The following is an 18,221-nucleotide window of genomic DNA, read 5'->3' as shown; positions in this document are numbered from 1 at the left end:
CAGTTTCCTGCTCTGTCCCAGACTCACTACGTGATATTGTGAGTGGGAAAGTAGAGAGTACACTTATAAAGTTTGTGGAGGATACCAAGCTGGGAGGTGTTGCAAGTGCTTTGGAGGACAGGATTAAAATTCAAAATGATCAGGACAAACTGGAGAAATGGTCTGAAGTAAACAGGATGAAATTCAATAAGGACAAATGCAAAGTACTCCACTTAGGAAGGAACGATCAGTTATGCACATACAAAATGGGAAATGACTGCCTAGGAAGGAGTACTGTGGAAAGGGATCTGGGGGTCATAGTGGATCTCAAGCTAAATATGAGTCAACAGTGTAACGCTGTTGCAAAAAAAGCAAACATCATTCTGGGATGTATTAGCAGGAGTATTGTAAGCAAGACACGAGAAGTAATTCTTCCGCTCTACTCCGCGTTGATTACGCCTCAACTGGAGTATTGTGTCCAGTTCTGGGCGCCACATTTCAGGAAAGATGTGGACAAACTGGAGAAAGTCCAGAGAAGAGCAACAAAAATGATTAAAGGTCTACAAAACATGACCTATGAGGGAAGATTGAAAAAATTTGGTTTTTTTAGTCTGGAGAAGAGAAGACTGAGGGGACATGATAACAGTTTTCAAGTACATAAAAGGTTGTTACAAGGAGGAGGGAGAAAAATTGTTCTTCTTAACCTCTGAGGACAGGACAAGAAGCAATGGGCTTAAATTGCAGCAAGGGCGGTTTAGGTTGGACATTAGGAGAAACTTCCTAACTGTCAGAGTGGTTAAGCACTGGAATAAATTGCCTAGGGAGGTTGTGGAATCTCCATCATTGTGGATTTTTAAGAGCAGGTTGGACAAACACCTGTCAGGGATGGTCTAGATAATACCTAGTCCTGCCTTGAGTGCAGGGGACTGGACTAGATGACCTCTCGAGGTCCCTTCCAGTTCTATGATTCTATGATATTGGACAAGCCCATTTCTCTGCTTGTAAAAGGGGAATAGCAGTACTTTCCTACCTCACAGGGGTGCTGTGCAAAGGCCTTCTTAGAAAACAAGCTTTTGAGCTCCACAGAGCTCTTCTTCAGGTCTGGGAAACATATGAGCTTCTCCCGTCGACATAACTACTGCCTCTCGTGGAGGTGGATTACTACACCGCGGGAGAAGCTCTCCCAATCAGTGTAGTAGCATCTTCACCAAAGCGCTACAGCGGCGCAGCTGCACAGCTGCAGCGCTGTACGTGTGGACAAGCTCCCGGAGTGTCACAGCTAAATACAAGGTGGAGCAGATTGTTTAGCATAAGTAGTTAACACATATTTCAAAGTACCATTCAAGGTGAAGTAGCCCATTAATATCTCTCCAGCCATAGGATGGAAAGGGGGGCAGGAAATGAGGTGCTCAAATACTGTGGTAATGAAGGCCAGGTAGCTATGCTGAATAGAAATTTTGACTCAGGACAAAGCCTTACTCTTAGAAAAATATCCAAAACTTTTTAGTGTGCCTAACATAGAAACTTAGGGGCAGACTCTGATCTCAGGTACACTGATGTAAATCTGGAATCACCCTACTGAAGTTAGTGGAGTTTGATTTTCACAGGTGTAGCAGAGATCAGAATCTTGGAATCTGAAACACCTTATGTGTTTCAGCCAAAAGTCTGAAAGCAAGTAAACAGCATGGTACTCAATTTATATTGACATTAGGAATCAGAAATACAAATGGCTGAATCAACTCTGCTAGGTGCAACTCTATGGGGCTGGGGAACTTCGGTATTTTAAACCTGATGATTAGGCTACTCAGTCATCCCTTCAGTGACTGTATGTGTGATGGAATGGTAAAGCTTAAATTGTGGAAGAAACATCAAACTCCTTTCAGATGTATTCAATACCTGCTCCATGAAATCCTCCGCAGAGATATAGCTTCCCTTCCACCGAGCCTGCACTAGTGGAGTTGGTTCGTAAGCTGAGGAGAGGAGAAGGCATCGGAGGCCCATCTCTCCAAAAATCCCCATCAGGGTTATAAATCTCCACTGCATCAAGACATTGCCGTGCCTGTCCCCTGTCTCGACCCAAGCAGCCAATTCCTCCTGCAGAGAAAGATATATATCAAATACACAGGACACCAAGACAGAAATACGGCAGTCCCAGAGTGCCACTGAAACTGGCTGCTTTCTTGTCCTTATGGGGTTATTTTTTATTTACATGCTCTCAGTTTTTCTCCTCATAGATTTTCTCTCTTCATCTCCAGAAGCTTGGTAATAAGAGGCTTTCAAATTAAAAGCCACGCCCCTTTACTACAGAGTTCACGGCTGCCCCAAAGGAGCTCCATTCTCACCTAGATATGGCAGGAAGGGCAAGAGGCACTTTTGCAAAATGCCAAGGTACTCGACCTCCCTTTTTTTTTTTTAATTACACAGAAGAATTTGACTGTAGTTACTTGTTGTTTGTTGGTAGTAGCCAGATCACATGATCACTCAGTTATAAGGATCAAAAATTGCTTTCCAAAAGTAATTTGGTGTCAGTGGGTTTGCCCTTCACTCTCACTAATCAAGAATCATTTGGATTTTGCAAAAGGTAGGAAAGAGTATCATCCCTTTGTAAGGGCAAACTGGCTGCAGATAAAATAGCTGTCCAGTTTGCAGGAATGTCAGTTAAAGACAGTTAATATCTGTCTGACCTATCACCCGGGTCTTAAGATGCCTGGTAAAACGTGCTGTATACATATGAGATAGTGACTTTGAATGTCTGTATGCATCTGATCTTGAAAATTCACTGCTTTATGGCTCTGGATATAGTGATCATTCAGTTGTAAGTCAAAACAAAACCTGACCAAACTGATCCTTACGGGATACCACTGTATTTCAGTGAAATGCATAGTAAGTATCAGATACATCAATGCAAGTTTTCAGATAGATACTTAAAAATAGAGATATTTCATATAAATTTTGTTATTTGCACCTTCTACCAGAGGATCTCAAATTGCTGTAAATAATTTACATATGCTAACTGATTAAACTTCAGAACACCTCTGAGAGGCAGGTGTTACAAAATCAATTTTATAGATGAGGAAACAGACATCAATTAAGTGATTTGGCCAAGGTCATATAACCAGTCAGTGTCAGATTCAAGATTAGAACCCAGTTTTCTTTAGTCTCAGTCTGTGTAGAGACTCAAGAAAGACTAATCTCATAACATTCAAAAACCAGTAGGAGAACACTTCAATCTCCCTGGTCACTCAATAACAGACCTAAAAGTGGCAATTCTTCAACAAAAAAACTTCAAAAACAGACTCCAACGTGAAACTGCAGAACTGGGATTAATTTGCAAACTGGACACCATCAGATTAGGCCTGAATAAAGACTGGGAGTGGTTGGGTCATTAAAAAACCTAAACCTAATTTCCCCAGTACTAATTTCCCCCTACTGTTACTCACACCTTCTTGTCAACTGTCTGAAATGGGCCACTCTCATTACCACTTCAAAAGTTATTTTTCCTCCCTCGGTATCCTGCTGTTAATTGATTTGTCTCATTAGACTGACCTCACAGTGGTAAGGCAACTCACATCTTTTCATGCATTTATACCTGCTCCTGTATTTTCCACTCCATGCATCTGATGAAGTGGGTTCTAGCCCACGAAAGCTTATGCCCAAATAAATTTGTTAGTCACTAAAGTGCCACAAGGACTCCTCCTTGTTTTTGCTGATACAGACTAACACGGCTACTACTCTGAAACTAGTCCCATAATGGTTCAAATGGGTAAATATGTAGGGTTTTATATTCCTTTCAAATTCTGTTCTCAGACCACATTCCAAATGGAAACACATAATGCATTGTGAGGGCAGTAGCAGCAGTTGAATTTTAATTCTTGTTTTTCTTGTGAATTAAAACAAGCCCTACTAGTTGAGACTTAATTAGGATGTCTGGATTCTGTTTTTAGAATAGCTGGGCCTTCAAAAAACTGCTCCTGGTTTTCATTTCTTGGAACATATTGCAACATTCAGCACCAGTATCTCCCCATCCTCACTCCATCTTCAGTGTGCAATGTTTGCACACTGAAATTGTACGGCAGGCACTGTGTCTCTAAATATTTTCCAGTGAGCAGCTCTGGGTTTTGAATTCACAGCCTTTAGATCTCAAGGATTAATATGCTGATGTACTCCAGCAGGTTCTGCATCTGTGCCACTCGATACAATACCCTATAATGAGCATTGATGGCATCTCCATGCTAAAGCAGCTCTTTTGTGTGTGCATGTGTGCATGTGCCCACTTTTAAATATAAAATGACAGCAATATTCATGCAATTTCCAAATTAATGGCCAGATTTCCAACGGGCCTCCAAATACACATGCCCATTCAGGACCCCACAAGTTTATGAGACCAAAATGGATGCTTCTGCACTTAATTACTCGCTTACATTTTAAAGGGTATGGCTGCAAATATTGCTAGCGCAGTTTTTGGGAGGGGCCTTTTGAAACTTTGCCCCTAAAATGGTGTCATTTAAAATGGCCAGTCAGTGAAAGGAGCCTACAGTAGGCAATGTTTTTTTATCTGCCTCTTCATTGGGATTGTTTTTAACTCGGGCTGTTGATTAATCACAGTTAACTCATGCCATTAACTCAAAAAAATTAACTGCGATTAATTGCACTGTTAAACAATAGAATACCAATTGAAATGTATTAAATATTTGTGGATGTTTTTCTACATTTTCAAATATATTGATTTCTATTACAAACACAGAATACAAAGTGTACAGTGCTCACTTTATATTATTAATTTTTATTATAAATATTATAATAAATTATAAAAAATAGTATTTTTCAATTTACCTCATACAAGTACTGTAGTGCAATCTCTTTATTGTGAAAGTGTAATTTACAAATGTAGATTTTTTTTTGTTATATAATTGCACTCAAAAACAAAACAATGTAAAACTTTAGAGCCTACAAGTCCATTCAGTCCTACTTCTTGTTCAGCCAATCGCTAAGACAAACAAGTTTGTTTACATTTATGGGAGATACTGCTGCCTGCTTCTGAGGCCTGGTCTACCCTGGGGGGGGTGGGGGGAAATCGATCTAAGTTACGCAACTTCAGCTACGTGAATAACATAGCTGAAGTCAATATACTTAGATCTACTCACCGCGGTGTCTTCACTGCGGTGAGTCAACTGCTGCCACTCCTCCCGTCGACTCCACCTGCGCCTCTCATGCCAGTGAAGTATAAGAGTTGACGGGAGAGCACTCGGGGGTCAATTTATCGCGTCTAGACTAGACGCGATAAATCAACCCCCGCTGGATCGATCGCTGCCCGCTGATCCGGCGGGTAGTATAGACATACCCTTATTTACAATGTCACCTGAAAGTGAGAACAGACGTTCACATGGCACTTTTGCAGCCGGCATTGCAAGGTATTTACGTGCCAGATATGCTTAACATTCGTATGCTTCAGCTACCATTCCGGAGGACATGCTTCCATGCTGATGATGTTCGTTACAAAAATAGTGTGTTAATTAAATTTGTGACTGAACTCCTTGGGGGAGAATTGTATGTCCCCTGCTTTGTTTTACCTGCATTCTGCCGTATATTTCATAGTATAGCAGTCTCGGATGATGACCAGCACATGTTTGATTTACAAACACTGTCACTGCAGATTTGACAAAATGCGAAGAAAGTACCAATGTGAGATTTCTAAAAATAGCTACAGCACTCGACCCAAGGTTTAAGAATCTGAAGTGCCTTCCAAAATCTGAGAGGGACAAGGTGTGGAGCATGCTTTCAGAAGTCTTAAAAGAGCAACACTCAGATGCAGACACTACAGAACCCAAACCAGCAAAAAAGAAAATTAATCTTCTGCTGGTGGCATCTGACTCAGATGATGAAAATGAACATGCATCAGTCTGCTCCGCTTTGGATCATTATCGAGCAGAACCCGTCATCAGCATGGACGCATGTCCTCTGGAATGGTGGCTGAAGCATGAAGGGACATATGAATCTTTAGCACATCTGGCACGTAAATATCTTGCGACGCCGGTTACAACAGTGCCATGCGAACGTCTGTTTTCACTTTCAGGTGACATTGTAAACAAGAAGCAGGCAGCATTATCTCCGCAAATGTAAACAAACTTGTTTGTCTGAGCAATTGGCTGAAGTAGGACTGAGTGGACTTGTAGGCTCTAAAGTTTAACATTGTTTTATTTTTGAATGCAGTTATTTTTTTTGTACATAATTCTACATTTGCAAGTTCAACTTTCATGATAAAGAGATTGTACTACAGTACTTGTATTAGGTGAATTGAAAAATACTATTTTTTTTGTTTTTTACAGTGCAAATATTTGTAATAAAAATAAATATAAAGTGAGCACTGTACACTTTGTATTTTGTGTTGTAATTGAAATCAATATATTTGAAAATGTAGAAAACACCCAAAAATATTTAAATAAATGGTATTCTATTAGTGTTTAACAGTGCGATTAATCGCATCGTTAATTGTGATTAATTTTTTCAATAGTTTGCCAGCCCTATTTTTAACCTTTTGTACCATCTCCAAAGGCATTTGTGAGGGGCTCTGTAAAGGCGGGGGCTATAATGCCCTAGGCACATCTCGCTATTCCTGATCAGTATTTTAGAGCAACCAAAGAGGAGACCACCCATCCCCACTTTTACCTTGAGTTCACAGCAGTGAACTGATACAGGAGTTTGGGAGCCTAGGGCCTGATCCAAAGCCCAGTAAAGCCAATGAGAAATCTCCCTCCCATCATCAAGGGTCAGTGGGTTCATTCTAACTGGCCACAAATCTGGGAGCTGCGGTGCTTTCAGGTAGCTGAGGATGCTCATTTCTACTTTACCTGACCTGGTTGGGGCAGTTGTGCAATTGATTCAGAGTTTGGCTGGGCCTGGGGGTTGATTGAGGGCAAGATGTCTGAAGCTGATCCACACACAAGATGGAGATAATGTGGATAGGTTGGTGAGGCATCCAGAAAAAGTGGCAGAGATGGGAAGTGGTAGCTGTTTGGGGGAGGCTGTTGTTCTGCAGAGCAATCTGGCAGGAGAGCATTGATATAATGGGGCAAGATCTCTTTATTCTGGTCTTTTACCCTTTTGATTGTGCATATCAAACTGCCTAGAGCTGTGTAAAGGTGCTAGAAAATATACGTGATGTGGTTCCAGTGGCCCACAACTCCGGCACAGGGTGTGTGGAGGGGCAGTAACTGCTATTTCAGCCAACAGACTGGACCGGCAGCTGTGGAGGGTCTGTAATTTACTCAGTGTTCGGCTGCAAGTGGCGGGTTGGATGAGGGTGAGCTGACCAAAACTCAACCTACACACAGTGGAGATACTGTGGACAGGATGGATAAGTATCCAGAAAAAATGGCAGTGGTTCCATCAATCCTATTGATCGACCAAGGAAGAGCACATGCTGCCTCTTGCACAGGTTTGCAGTTGGAGGTCATATTAGATCCTAAGCTATTCCAAGAGGCACAGGTGGCAGCTGTGATCAAAACTGCTCTTTTCTATCTGTTCCTGGTGAGAAAAAAGCAACCTGCTCCTTCAATTCACACCTTCTACAGTTATCCATGCCTTCGTTATAATCCCATTTCAATGGAGCTATGCCTTAAGACTATTTGGCAATGAAAGTTTGGACAGCTGAATTCTGCACTCTTATTAAATGGTGCTTCATACCAAGAGCATACCAAACTGGTGCACAGTACTCGGCCCTGACTCTTTAATGGTTCCTAGCAGGATTTAAGATGCTGGTCTTAACCTATAAAGGTGGGACACTGTATCTTCCTTAGCTGACCATGTTTTTGTTTCTCAAGGGTACCTTTAAAGTACCCCTTGGTCCTTTAATATGACAGCCAGGCTGTTTAATCCAGTGGCCTCCCAAAAGCACTGCTTCTACGGTATCCGCTGGTGGAATGCGAGTAACAGTGTAGGGTGCAGAAGTATCTGCTCCTACGTGGATCCTTCATCTGAAGGATGGAAGATCTTTGTTGTTTAAATTAAAGCTGTGAATAGCAGTGGGTGGGGATGGCAGTAAGTTTATTTGACTCTGATTAGTTGCCTAGCTTTTGTGAACATGGTATTGTCCCAAGTGCCTCACGGGGAGAGCCACCTCTGGAACTTTCTAAGGAACATTATTACCGTTCTTTTAATCATCTTGTGAATTCTGTAACTACAATAAAAAATGCAATAATCATGGGCACTGCAATTTTGGAAGGAATGAAAAGGACAATTTACACTGAACCAGAATAGAATTCAATCAGCACCATGTGTGTAACATGCCAGTGATCTGCTTTAGTAGAAAATCCAAAACTTCACCAAATACAGGAACTCATGGTGGCAACCCTGGGAGAGAAGACTGAAACATTTTCCTTGTATAATTATTAAAGAAATAAACTTTAATGGTCTATCACCAGTCACTTTCAAAGCCTAAACTAAACACTAGTATATTAAAAAAATTAAATAAACTGCCATCAACCAGTTTAGGCCTTAAATTTGACCTGTCTAAAAGTAGTTATAATCAGATGGGAAAAGTCCTCTAGATATGAAATGTCTAAGTTTTTATGTGTACCTTACCAAGCCATTACAGAGAAATCCAATTTCAGCTTCATTCAAGACAGACAAAAATCAATGCTTGGCAAACAGAAAATGAGAAAAAAAATCAGATGGGAATAAAATATAATTTTCAAGCTTCTAAAAGGGTATTCTAAGCAATGAGGAATCAGACCCAGAGGAGAATGGCTTTATGCTTCTCTTTTAAGATAATGCTAACACTGAAATAAGCTAGCAGATAATGCAAAGGAATCTGCAAACTCCAGATACTGCTAGAGTTGCTTAGCCATACACTTGCAGGTAGCAACTCAAAGCTCCTGCACTGTCTCCAGGATCTCAGTAGGCATGACTTGCCTATACTCCAAGAAAGAAGACACAGATTCTGTTCCGCAGAGGCTGACAATTAAAGCCCGTCCTTTCAACTTTTATCCACAATGCAGAAATTCCTTACAGTGAAGGAAACTCAAATTGGCCCTTGAGTGGAGGCCTGGTTGGAGATAGTTGGAAATGAAGAAACTTTTCTTTGTCAGAATCTACTGTATATTGCAACTGCTCACACTCCAGTCCAGAGGGTTCTACCTTATTGCCCTTCCTGTACAATGAGTTTACGAAGTCGTCAAGAGGGTTAGTCAGAACATGTGGACTGCTGTGGTACCTTCAGGCTGCATTTCTACCTCATTTGACCTGGCTGCAGCAGTTAAGTAACTGACTTGGTGTTTGGCTGAGACTGGGAAGTGGATGAGGGAGAACTGTCTGAAGCTTAATCCACACAAGATGGGAATAGTGTGAAAAGCCTCGGGAAGCATCCAGAAAAAACAGAAGAGATTGATGTGGTAGCTGATTGGGGGAGGCAGCTGTCCTGCCAAATGTTCTGGCAGGACAATGGAGATGATGGGGGCATGCCTCTCTATTCTGGACTTTTACCCTTTTAATTGTGCAGATCTTAAACTACCTAGAGCTGTGGAGAGGTGCCATGAAAAATAAATGGCTCCACTGACCCAAAACTCCTGTATATGGTGTGTGAAGGAGCAGCAACTGTTGTTTCAGCCTATAGTCTGGAACGGCAGCTAGAAGGTCTGCATTGTTTTCCCCTTCCCCTGCCCCACCTCCCTGTGGACTTTTGCCATTAACAGAGTGGGTGAATTCAATCTCTTTCCACCACCACCCAGCTTTGTTCTCTGCGCAAAGCCCGATTACTTGACCTTTGTGCAGGGAGAGGTGGATTTCACTCTGGGAGTTTTGAACACTTCTCTGCCTGTCATTTTCACATCTGTCACAAAAGAGGATTTAATTCCAGAGCACTGTCCCTTGCAAACACACCATTTCAACATATAGACTCTTTATGTTATTTTCTTTCCCCAGGAGACAGTTCAGATGCCACTGTGGGACTAAAATAAGTCGGCAAAGCCACCTTTGTGTTCCCAAAGCCGTTAATGCTTCAGAGCTTTCCCTATCATGCTTGGATGGTTCTGCAATCAAACACACTTTCAAGGGCACTCTGCAAGCAGCAGTTCTAATGGACTTTAAATTTAACCTGAGGCTCCATTAGTAAAATAAATATATAAATACAATACCTAGTCTTTATTAAGAAATCAGGATTACAAGACAAGGCTTTTGATGAAAGAAGACGATGCAGGGTAGGTGATGTGATCGGTACATCCTCAGAATTTCAATGAGATACAGTGCTGTGCCTTACATATACCCACACGTTGTTGATTGGCTGAAGGCAAAGAATATTGTTTCACTTTAGGACAACTCTCTTCCCCTCCCCCTCCCTTATTCTTACACAGTGAGACTAAATGGGATTTGAGTCACATCCATCACAATAACTAAACAGGAAATGGTAAAGGGAACAGTGGTATGAAAAGATGGGTAAACTTAAACTCATGGTAAAATTCAGTATTCAGGATTTTGGGTGGGTATCTCTGTTGAGATGGTGGGGGAGGGATGGAAGTAACTAGTAGTACTCCCCTGTGCTAGGGCTTAATTGGAATGGTGATTAGAGCCTTAAAATACCCATAAATATATCCCTTTTGTGCGGGAGTGGGGGTTGGGTCTGATACCGACCTCGGCATCAAGAGACATGGGTTATATTACCTCAGCCATGCTACTGAAGCCTAAATTTCCGAAAATGGCCACTAATTTTGGGTGCCTTAGTTCACTGATACTCAACTTGAGACACATGGGTCTTGATTTTCGGTAGAACTGAGCACCCACAAAGCCCACAAACTTCCATGAGTGTGGTGGGTATTTGCCACCGAGGGGTCCCAAGTTGGTTGTGCAAAAAAAATGTATGCAGGTGAAATTACAGATCATCTAAGCTCTGTCAAATGGGGACTGTAATACTTCCCCACCTTCTCACGCCCTTTGATCACAATACACAGGCAGTGTAAAGTATTCTCAGTCCTTGTTTGAATTTTTATCAAAGAGAAATGAAGATGAAAAAACAGAGCAGGTTCACCAATAAGCAAGTTAAATCTAAGCTCCTTTGCTACCTCTCTTTCTGTAAAATAATTCACTATTAAATTGATCTCTGGAATCCACAATGGATTTAATAGCTCTAAACCCTTACGTAACATTTCCCATCATTACTCTTTAACAGCACTCAAGCTGAGTATTAGGACTTGCATTGCTCTCTCATTCCCTGTAAACCAGTGCTGCATAATTGGTTTCAGGGAGAAATAAGGGAGCCATAATGCTAGCTCTGACAGACTCTTACGGAGATGGAATTGAAAACCACCTGCCATTCTTTACTATTGCAGAAAAAACAGATGACGTAACGTGTCTTGTAGCAAAACATGAAGGAAAAGCTTGACTGGAAGCAGGCATGAGAAAAGCAAACGGTTGCCAACAAGCCACAATTTCAGTTCCAGCTTCTCCTACAACCTGCTGGTAGCCTCTCAATGACATGGGGGAGCTTCTGATAGCCAGAATCAGGCCAAATTCTGCTCTTGGTTCAACTGCCATGCAAGCTCACTTACCACAGTCAGACGTGAACAGGGGTAACCAAGGGCAGAATTGGGCCCATTATCTGCTACTCAGAGGAAATCCAGAATGTATTTATGAATAGACATGTTTACTTTAGAAGCACCATAATTTATTCAAAGGCACAGTTAATACTGAAGCATGAAAGTTAAAATTTCTCCTTCTACTTCCTCCTACACAAACCTTCCTTCCCAGAGAGACCCCTGAGTACCACATTCAAATAAGTATTTTATGAGGGAGACATTCAGAATTTAATTGAACCTCATTTAACTGCTTAAAACTTTAAAGAGAAGCTCTCAGCAAGAGCTCAGGGAAAACTCTGTTTTAATGAGGTGGTATTCCAGAGTAAGGAGGATAAACAAAGATTCTTTGATTCCCAAGTCCTTACTAACAGGATTTTTCATTTAATTCCTTCTATATTTTCTTATTTATAAAAACAGGGATTACATAACATAAAAACAATGCAGAACTAATGCCTTTATGCTGATGCAATATCACTTACCACTGACCTATATTTCAAAGACTGCAGTTCTTTTGAAAGTGTTTTAGCATGAGCTGGTGCATTTGGCAGGTCTTTTTCTAATTTACTCATCAGTCGTAATGAGTTTTCACAGTCTCAGATGCAAAGGATTTCTTTTTTTATTTTTAAGCAAGAGATTAAAATGCATGACCTTAAATAGAGCCTTCCCATCTGGTTTTCTTCCAGAAGTATCTCAATTGGCTCTGTCATTAAGAACACAATACCACTCTTTCTTGAGCTTTCTAACGAATATAGTTATGTTCCTGGGAAAATATGGAGAGAAAGAGCTAAGATCAGTCGAATGTGGTGAATAGGAGAAAGGATTCTGAGCCTCAGGAAAGGCTGTTCATTTACTTGGAAGGATTATGTATGCCCTTTAAATAGCATAAGAGTCTCCAGGAACATTATCTGTTGCAACAACCAATTCTAAGTAGAACAGCTGATAAAAAACACATAGTATAGGTTCTGTGAACAATACAATCACTCAAACAGTATGAGTGTTTTTCATATCCCTTACATCAGTGTAACACAGGAATAACTTAATTTAAGTAAGGAGAATTACATAGGTGTAAAGTTGGTGTGTGACCAGAATCAGGCCTTATGTAGTTATCCACGTGTATTTCTAGTTTGGAATTTAAATAAAGCACTGTCCATATTCTGTCACAGGTTCTCTCACACCAAAGGATCTGGAGTAGTTAGTCTCCAGGGTCAGCATGTTCAGTTCTCATTTGGACTGAGAATATTCTTGGGCAGTGCCTGTGTATTCTATGTTCTGTGCCTACAGTAACACATGAAAGACTTAAAGCCAGATACTGATCTCAGTTAGAATGGTGTAAGTCTGGAGTATCGCCACTGAAGTCAACAGAGTTACTACAGAGTTACACCATGGAACTGAGAGCAGAATCTGGATCCGAATATAAAAAATTATGTTATGGCAATTTACTCAAAGCAAATATGGCATGCATGCCTTTTGCTTCATATTGGTCTTAGCTAATTTCTTTAGTTATTTATTTGAATTCCAGTAGCACCCAGAGGCCCTAGTCCTGCTTGGGGCCTCATGGTGCTGGTTGCTGTTCAAACATACAGGAAAACACGGACCCTGCTTCAAAAAAACCCAAAATCTTATTTAGTTTGGATGCAGGTGTTAAATTTTGTTTGAAAGGAGTTAAGTCTAGCTTTTCTGCAATACCATTCTTATGAGCTGAGCATTTATTCAAGGAGAGGCTATATTCTCTCCCATTTATTTATTTAAATCACACAGGCAGCAGGGATCTCCATGAGCTTTCTTTCATGGAGTTTCCTTCTCATCATTCTATTAAGAAGACAGGGTTTTCCCCTTATGGAAGCGGGGGGGAGGGAGAGGTGAGGTTTGTTCCACAAACCAGTGGACCCTCTAAGATGCATGCAGCTCTCAGGGAACCCACGGAGACAATGTTCTTCCACACAAAGGCCACAACTACATTTACATCAGATACCATAAGTGCAGCCTGAGAAGAGGGTAGCACTGGGAGGGAGAGAAGCATGTTCAGAGTCTCTGCACAGTAGGTTTGTTCAGTGCCTCCTCAGATGCTCCCAAAAGCAGAGCTTGTATAGAGCCCTGGTGGGAATTAAAGCCATACCCATCATCTGGAATCCTCACCGAGGGTAGAGGGAAGAACACTACCTCACCTCCACTAGAGTAACTCTCTCCCCAGGTCACAGTAACTTAGCAACACAGGGAGGTAAAGTTACACTTCCCTTTGCCAGCTCTACTGAAATTACACCATAATCTGCAAATTGGCTGCAGATTTAACAAGTCTGCATAGCTTCTCTGGAATGGCAGCCATAATGCATAGTATCGCGGGGGGACACAGTATACAGGGAGTCCCTCAGAAAGTCTTCAGAATCTGGCTTTTGGAACAAATTGGCATTGTCAGTCTTTTTTTAGCCTCCCACAGTGCTTGACATTCCCTGTGAAACAATGTAATGTCCTGAGGATCCATGCCTTTGAGCAGCTGGCCATGGATTTTAACCATTCCCCATGACAGTTATTATTCTTTGGCCTGTCCACATCAGCCCTGGTTGTTTCCACTCTCATTCTCTCATGGATGTCATCTGCATGACCAAGAGCTTCGGCAACCAGATTAAGAAAGCTTTCAACTTGTTCTTTCTACTGTCACGAGTTGTCTGTCTGCCTAGCGAGGACACCATCACAATTGTCTTTATAAGGAGAAGTGTATCCATTTTTGTAGCCCAACAATCTGAGAATTCACAAGGTAACACACACTTGTCACTGTGAATAAACCATGGCGTGTATTTTTTGTGCAAGGTTTTAATTCTAGTTGGCATGTGGAAGCCTAGTGCCAGAGATGAGACCATTTGTGACACTAGCAGAATGAAACACCCATACCAGTGACTACCAGGCTGTTACCAACCTGTTTTAATATTAGAATTCTTTTGCAGCTTGGAGAGGAAAAATGGTTTGCAATCTTTTACACAGGACTCTCAGATGGTTACTGTTAGGAATTTTAAGTGCAATTGTGCCCTCAGTTGCGTTGGTGTAAATCTGCAGTAATTCTGGTGACATAACAGAGTTTCTGCAGTGTATTTAAAGGCACAATGTGTCCAGAAATCTGTCTTTTGTTTTCTTTCTGTAGGATTTTTTTTTATTATTATTATTTTACCAGAAGAAACTGTCTTGTAAGCAAGGTGGTCACTGCCAGCACCAGCCTACAAAATGCCAATTTTAACAGAAGTGCAAATATGGTCAGCAGTGTGACTGGAAACATAGCATTGTCTTTCTCAAGAGAACTGCTCCCTGGAGCAGATTTTGATCTCAGTTAATGCCAATGTAAATTCCAAGTAACTCTACTCGCTTCAGTGGAGTTACTTCCAATTTACACTGTTTTATGAGAGATCAGATTCTGGCCTCTGTGCCTTTAATCCCATTTGCTTATTTTTAGTAACAAAACTAAAGGTCTGTGGCAGCACAGCATCCTGATACCCCTTTGTGACCCGCTGTGACATACTGCAGCAGTGACACTATCTGTTCCCCTCCTAGTCCCAACCACTGTCCTGCCACAGGCTCTGTCAAGTAGCAGTCTCCAGTCCAAAGAAAATATAAAACAAAAGGGCCTTCTGCCCCTCATAGGCTACTCTCCACTCTTGTAGGATGCTGAGCCTCCAGACTTTCTCCTGAAGAGGCTCTGCTCCTACCAAGCTGCTGACCCTCTAGGCTTGTTCCCTGGATTCCTTCCCCCAGTCTGATTCTCCCCAGGCTGCATCCTTAATCCCAACCTATCTCCAGCCCATCTGCTTGGGAGTTGGCTTTTTCCTAGGCCTGCCGCAGGAGACTCCTTCTTCCCTACCACCTCTTCCCTTCAGTGTCCCCGTCTGGTTCCCTTCATTTGACCCTTTGACCACACTCCTGTCTCTGTTATTTCATTAATTGTCCCCCGGATTTATTTGGTGTCCCGGTCCTGTGGATCCCCCTCTTAGGCTGGAGGGGGATCCTTTAGCAGTGGACGGGCTTTGCCCGCCCACTTCCCGGGTCCCAATAGGACCTCTTCCCTTCAGGGCCTATCACAGGAGACAATCACCCTCCTGTAGCTCTCTTCCACAAATAAGCTCTCTCACCCAACTCCTCACCATCTGGGTCTGATAAGTGAATTGAGCCACCTGATCCCCAGCTGATCACGATCAGCTGGGTGGGGAGGGTAGCTGATCTGTCACAGGTGAACCTAAGTCCAAATCCTCTTGAAGGACCAGCAAGTCTATGACAGGGCCCAATCCTGCAAATCCTTACTCACATGAATAATCCCCTTGATTTCAGTGGAGCTGCTATAATGGAAGGACTATGCATGTAAAGGTATGCAAGGTCAGCCCCAGTGTTTTAACCTCCTTTTGCTCCTGTTAGACCTGAAGAATTGACACAGTGATGGGAGAGGGAGCAGGCTTCTCGTCTGGCTCACACATCATCAACAGAATTGTTAGCAAAGTTCCACATACAGAATCTTTGTTATTGGTATTGACTGGCAAGCAAGAGAGAACACAACTTGACGTTCAGAACCCTGCTCAGTTTGTGGCACTGACAGTTTTAAATAGCAGAATACAGCTTTTCACTTGTGAACGAAGCAAATCTTGAGTTAAGGAAGAGACCATAAACATGGAACTCCACATTGCCATTCTTGCAGCCACTTTTCAGACTAAAATGGCACTTTCAGCAAAACTATATATATTTCATTCTTTTATTCATTGCGATACATGTTTCTTGCCATGTGACATTTTAGACTGAGGACACTGAATGTAGTTTTTCTTTACTAACCACAGCTCTTCAGAAAGCTTCTCTGTGTTACAGTATCACATTTACTGTACAGAAGACTGCCAATCTATTTAATCAAATGCATCCCAAGACTGCTTCATTTTTCTCTCCCTGCCTTTTTTGTATCATCACAGAATTCTTGGTCTTGATCTCAGGACACTTGTTCCTGAAATACTTGAATAGAGCCTCTTTCTTCCTTGCCATTGCTGCTGCCTCTACTTACGCACTACATGGCCTGTTTCAAGCTTTCCTTATTGTACCTACCACAGAGGACTGGACTTCATCTATATTTGGTCATCTCAAAGCACCTTTGAACCTACATAGGCAACACTACCTTTATCTGACAACATGCTGAAGTTCACCTGCCAGTGACCTTTGGCACTAACCATTTTCCACTTTTTGATGCTTATTCCTGGCTATGCCTATGGGGACACTCGGTTCCGCTGAAGACAAGGGTCTCTCTAAACCAAGATAAGGGCAGGGTGGAAGTCATCTTCCTCCTCTGCTACCCAATGATACTCCCCTCATATCACTCCCCTCTTGGAAACCCTCTACTGACTGCCTCTTTTATTCCATGTCACATTCAAGTTTCTAACCCTCATCTTTTCAAGGCCTTGCACAGTCAAGCCCTTGCCTATAATTCTGCTCTCATTTCCTCCCACTCCCCTTCCTGTTATCTACTCTCCTTCCAAGCTATGTATTTTTCCTGTTTTTCCCCCTATGCCTGAAACGCCTTCATTCTTTTTCTGCATTAAACCATCACCTTCTCTTCGTTCTGGTTTATCTTTATTCTCCACGATGTTTGACAGTAGCAAAGTGGATGGGAATCTTCCCATTGACTTTAATGGAAGTTGCACTGGACCCCAAAATAAAAAAGACTGGTCTTGAGGTTAAGGCACGAGATTGGGATAGCTGGGGTCTAGTCTCTCCCTGCCAGATCTCTTGGGCAAGTTACTTCACCTTTCTGTACTTCAGTTTCTTCAGCTGTAAAATGGTAGTAATGATACTTCCCTACCCAAAAGGGCTGTGTTGTGAGTCTGGATTCATTAACATTGAGATCCTCAGATGGAAGGGGTTAAAGAAATGCTATTAAGCCAGAGCAATAAAGTTTCATTTCAGCTTCACCTAACTGAATTTAAGAATGCAAGAAATTATGAAAAAAATGAAAAACTCAATCCATTGAGTCCAATATACTTTGCCCTACTGTTGAAAACAAAAGGGGCAGTCTTTCATTTCACGAAGGCAAATTGCTGGAAAAAATAAAAAGTGGTTGTGCTATCTGTTAAAAATCTGTTTCCTCTTACCCAAGACATAAATCTCACTGTTGACTACAGCTGTGCTGAAACGGTATTTGGAGTACTTCATTGGTGTGCACTCTGTCCATTTGTCTCGGCCTGGGTCATACTGCAACATTCTGTTACTTAATCGATCCAGCTCATCGTCAGGGAGATCCATCTGTATGAAATATGACAGTCATATAATAATACAACATTTGGAGCCCTCTGGACATGCCTGCGTGCAATTAATCACAGCAGACAGCTGAGCAGATAAATAACATAAACACATCAATTATAGCTGTGAAGTGATTAATACTCACTACGATTTACCAGCACCCATGACTTGTGGCTAGAAGTACATTGTAGAAGACAGATGAATAACAATGCATTTATATTCTATGGCAAAAAAGCGGAGGATTTGGGTAATAACAAAACATCTATGGATGCAGTTCTGACAGAACATAGCTCTTTTACAAGGCCGCTGTGAAGCTCTAAGAATAAGTCAAAACCTTTCTCCTGAAGACTGAATTTCTGTTTACTTGGTTACTGATGCTGAGTTTTGATGGGGTACTTTAAAGGCTGTTCGAAGAACCTCTTTATATAC

General features: G+C 41.7%; 1 protein-coding gene across 3 annotated transcripts in view; it reads right to left on the bottom strand.

The window, feature by feature from the left end:
• The window catches only part of KBTBD12 (kelch repeat and BTB domain containing 12), a 67,934-nt gene that overhangs the window by 34,020 nt on the left and 15,693 nt on the right, over positions 1–18,221 (bottom strand). For all 3 annotated transcript variants that reach the window (XM_074957650.1, XM_074957652.1, XM_074957651.1), the window contains 2 exons: positions 17,645–17,795; positions 1,876–2,073 (listed from right to left, as the gene is read on the bottom strand). In XM_074957650.1, the coding sequence (XP_074813751.1) occupies positions 1,876–2,073; positions 17,645–17,795 (349 nt within the window). The remainder of the gene's footprint in view (positions 1–1,875; positions 2,074–17,644; positions 17,796–18,221) is intronic.

The sequence above is a fragment of the Natator depressus genome, chromosome 7 (assembly GCF_965152275.1).
Source record: "Natator depressus isolate rNatDep1 chromosome 7, rNatDep2.hap1, whole genome shotgun sequence".
Classification (NCBI taxonomy): domain Eukaryota; kingdom Metazoa; phylum Chordata; order Testudines; family Cheloniidae; genus Natator; species Natator depressus.
Note: the sequence above shows the minus strand (reverse complement) of the source record. Positions and strands in the feature narration are given on the sequence as shown.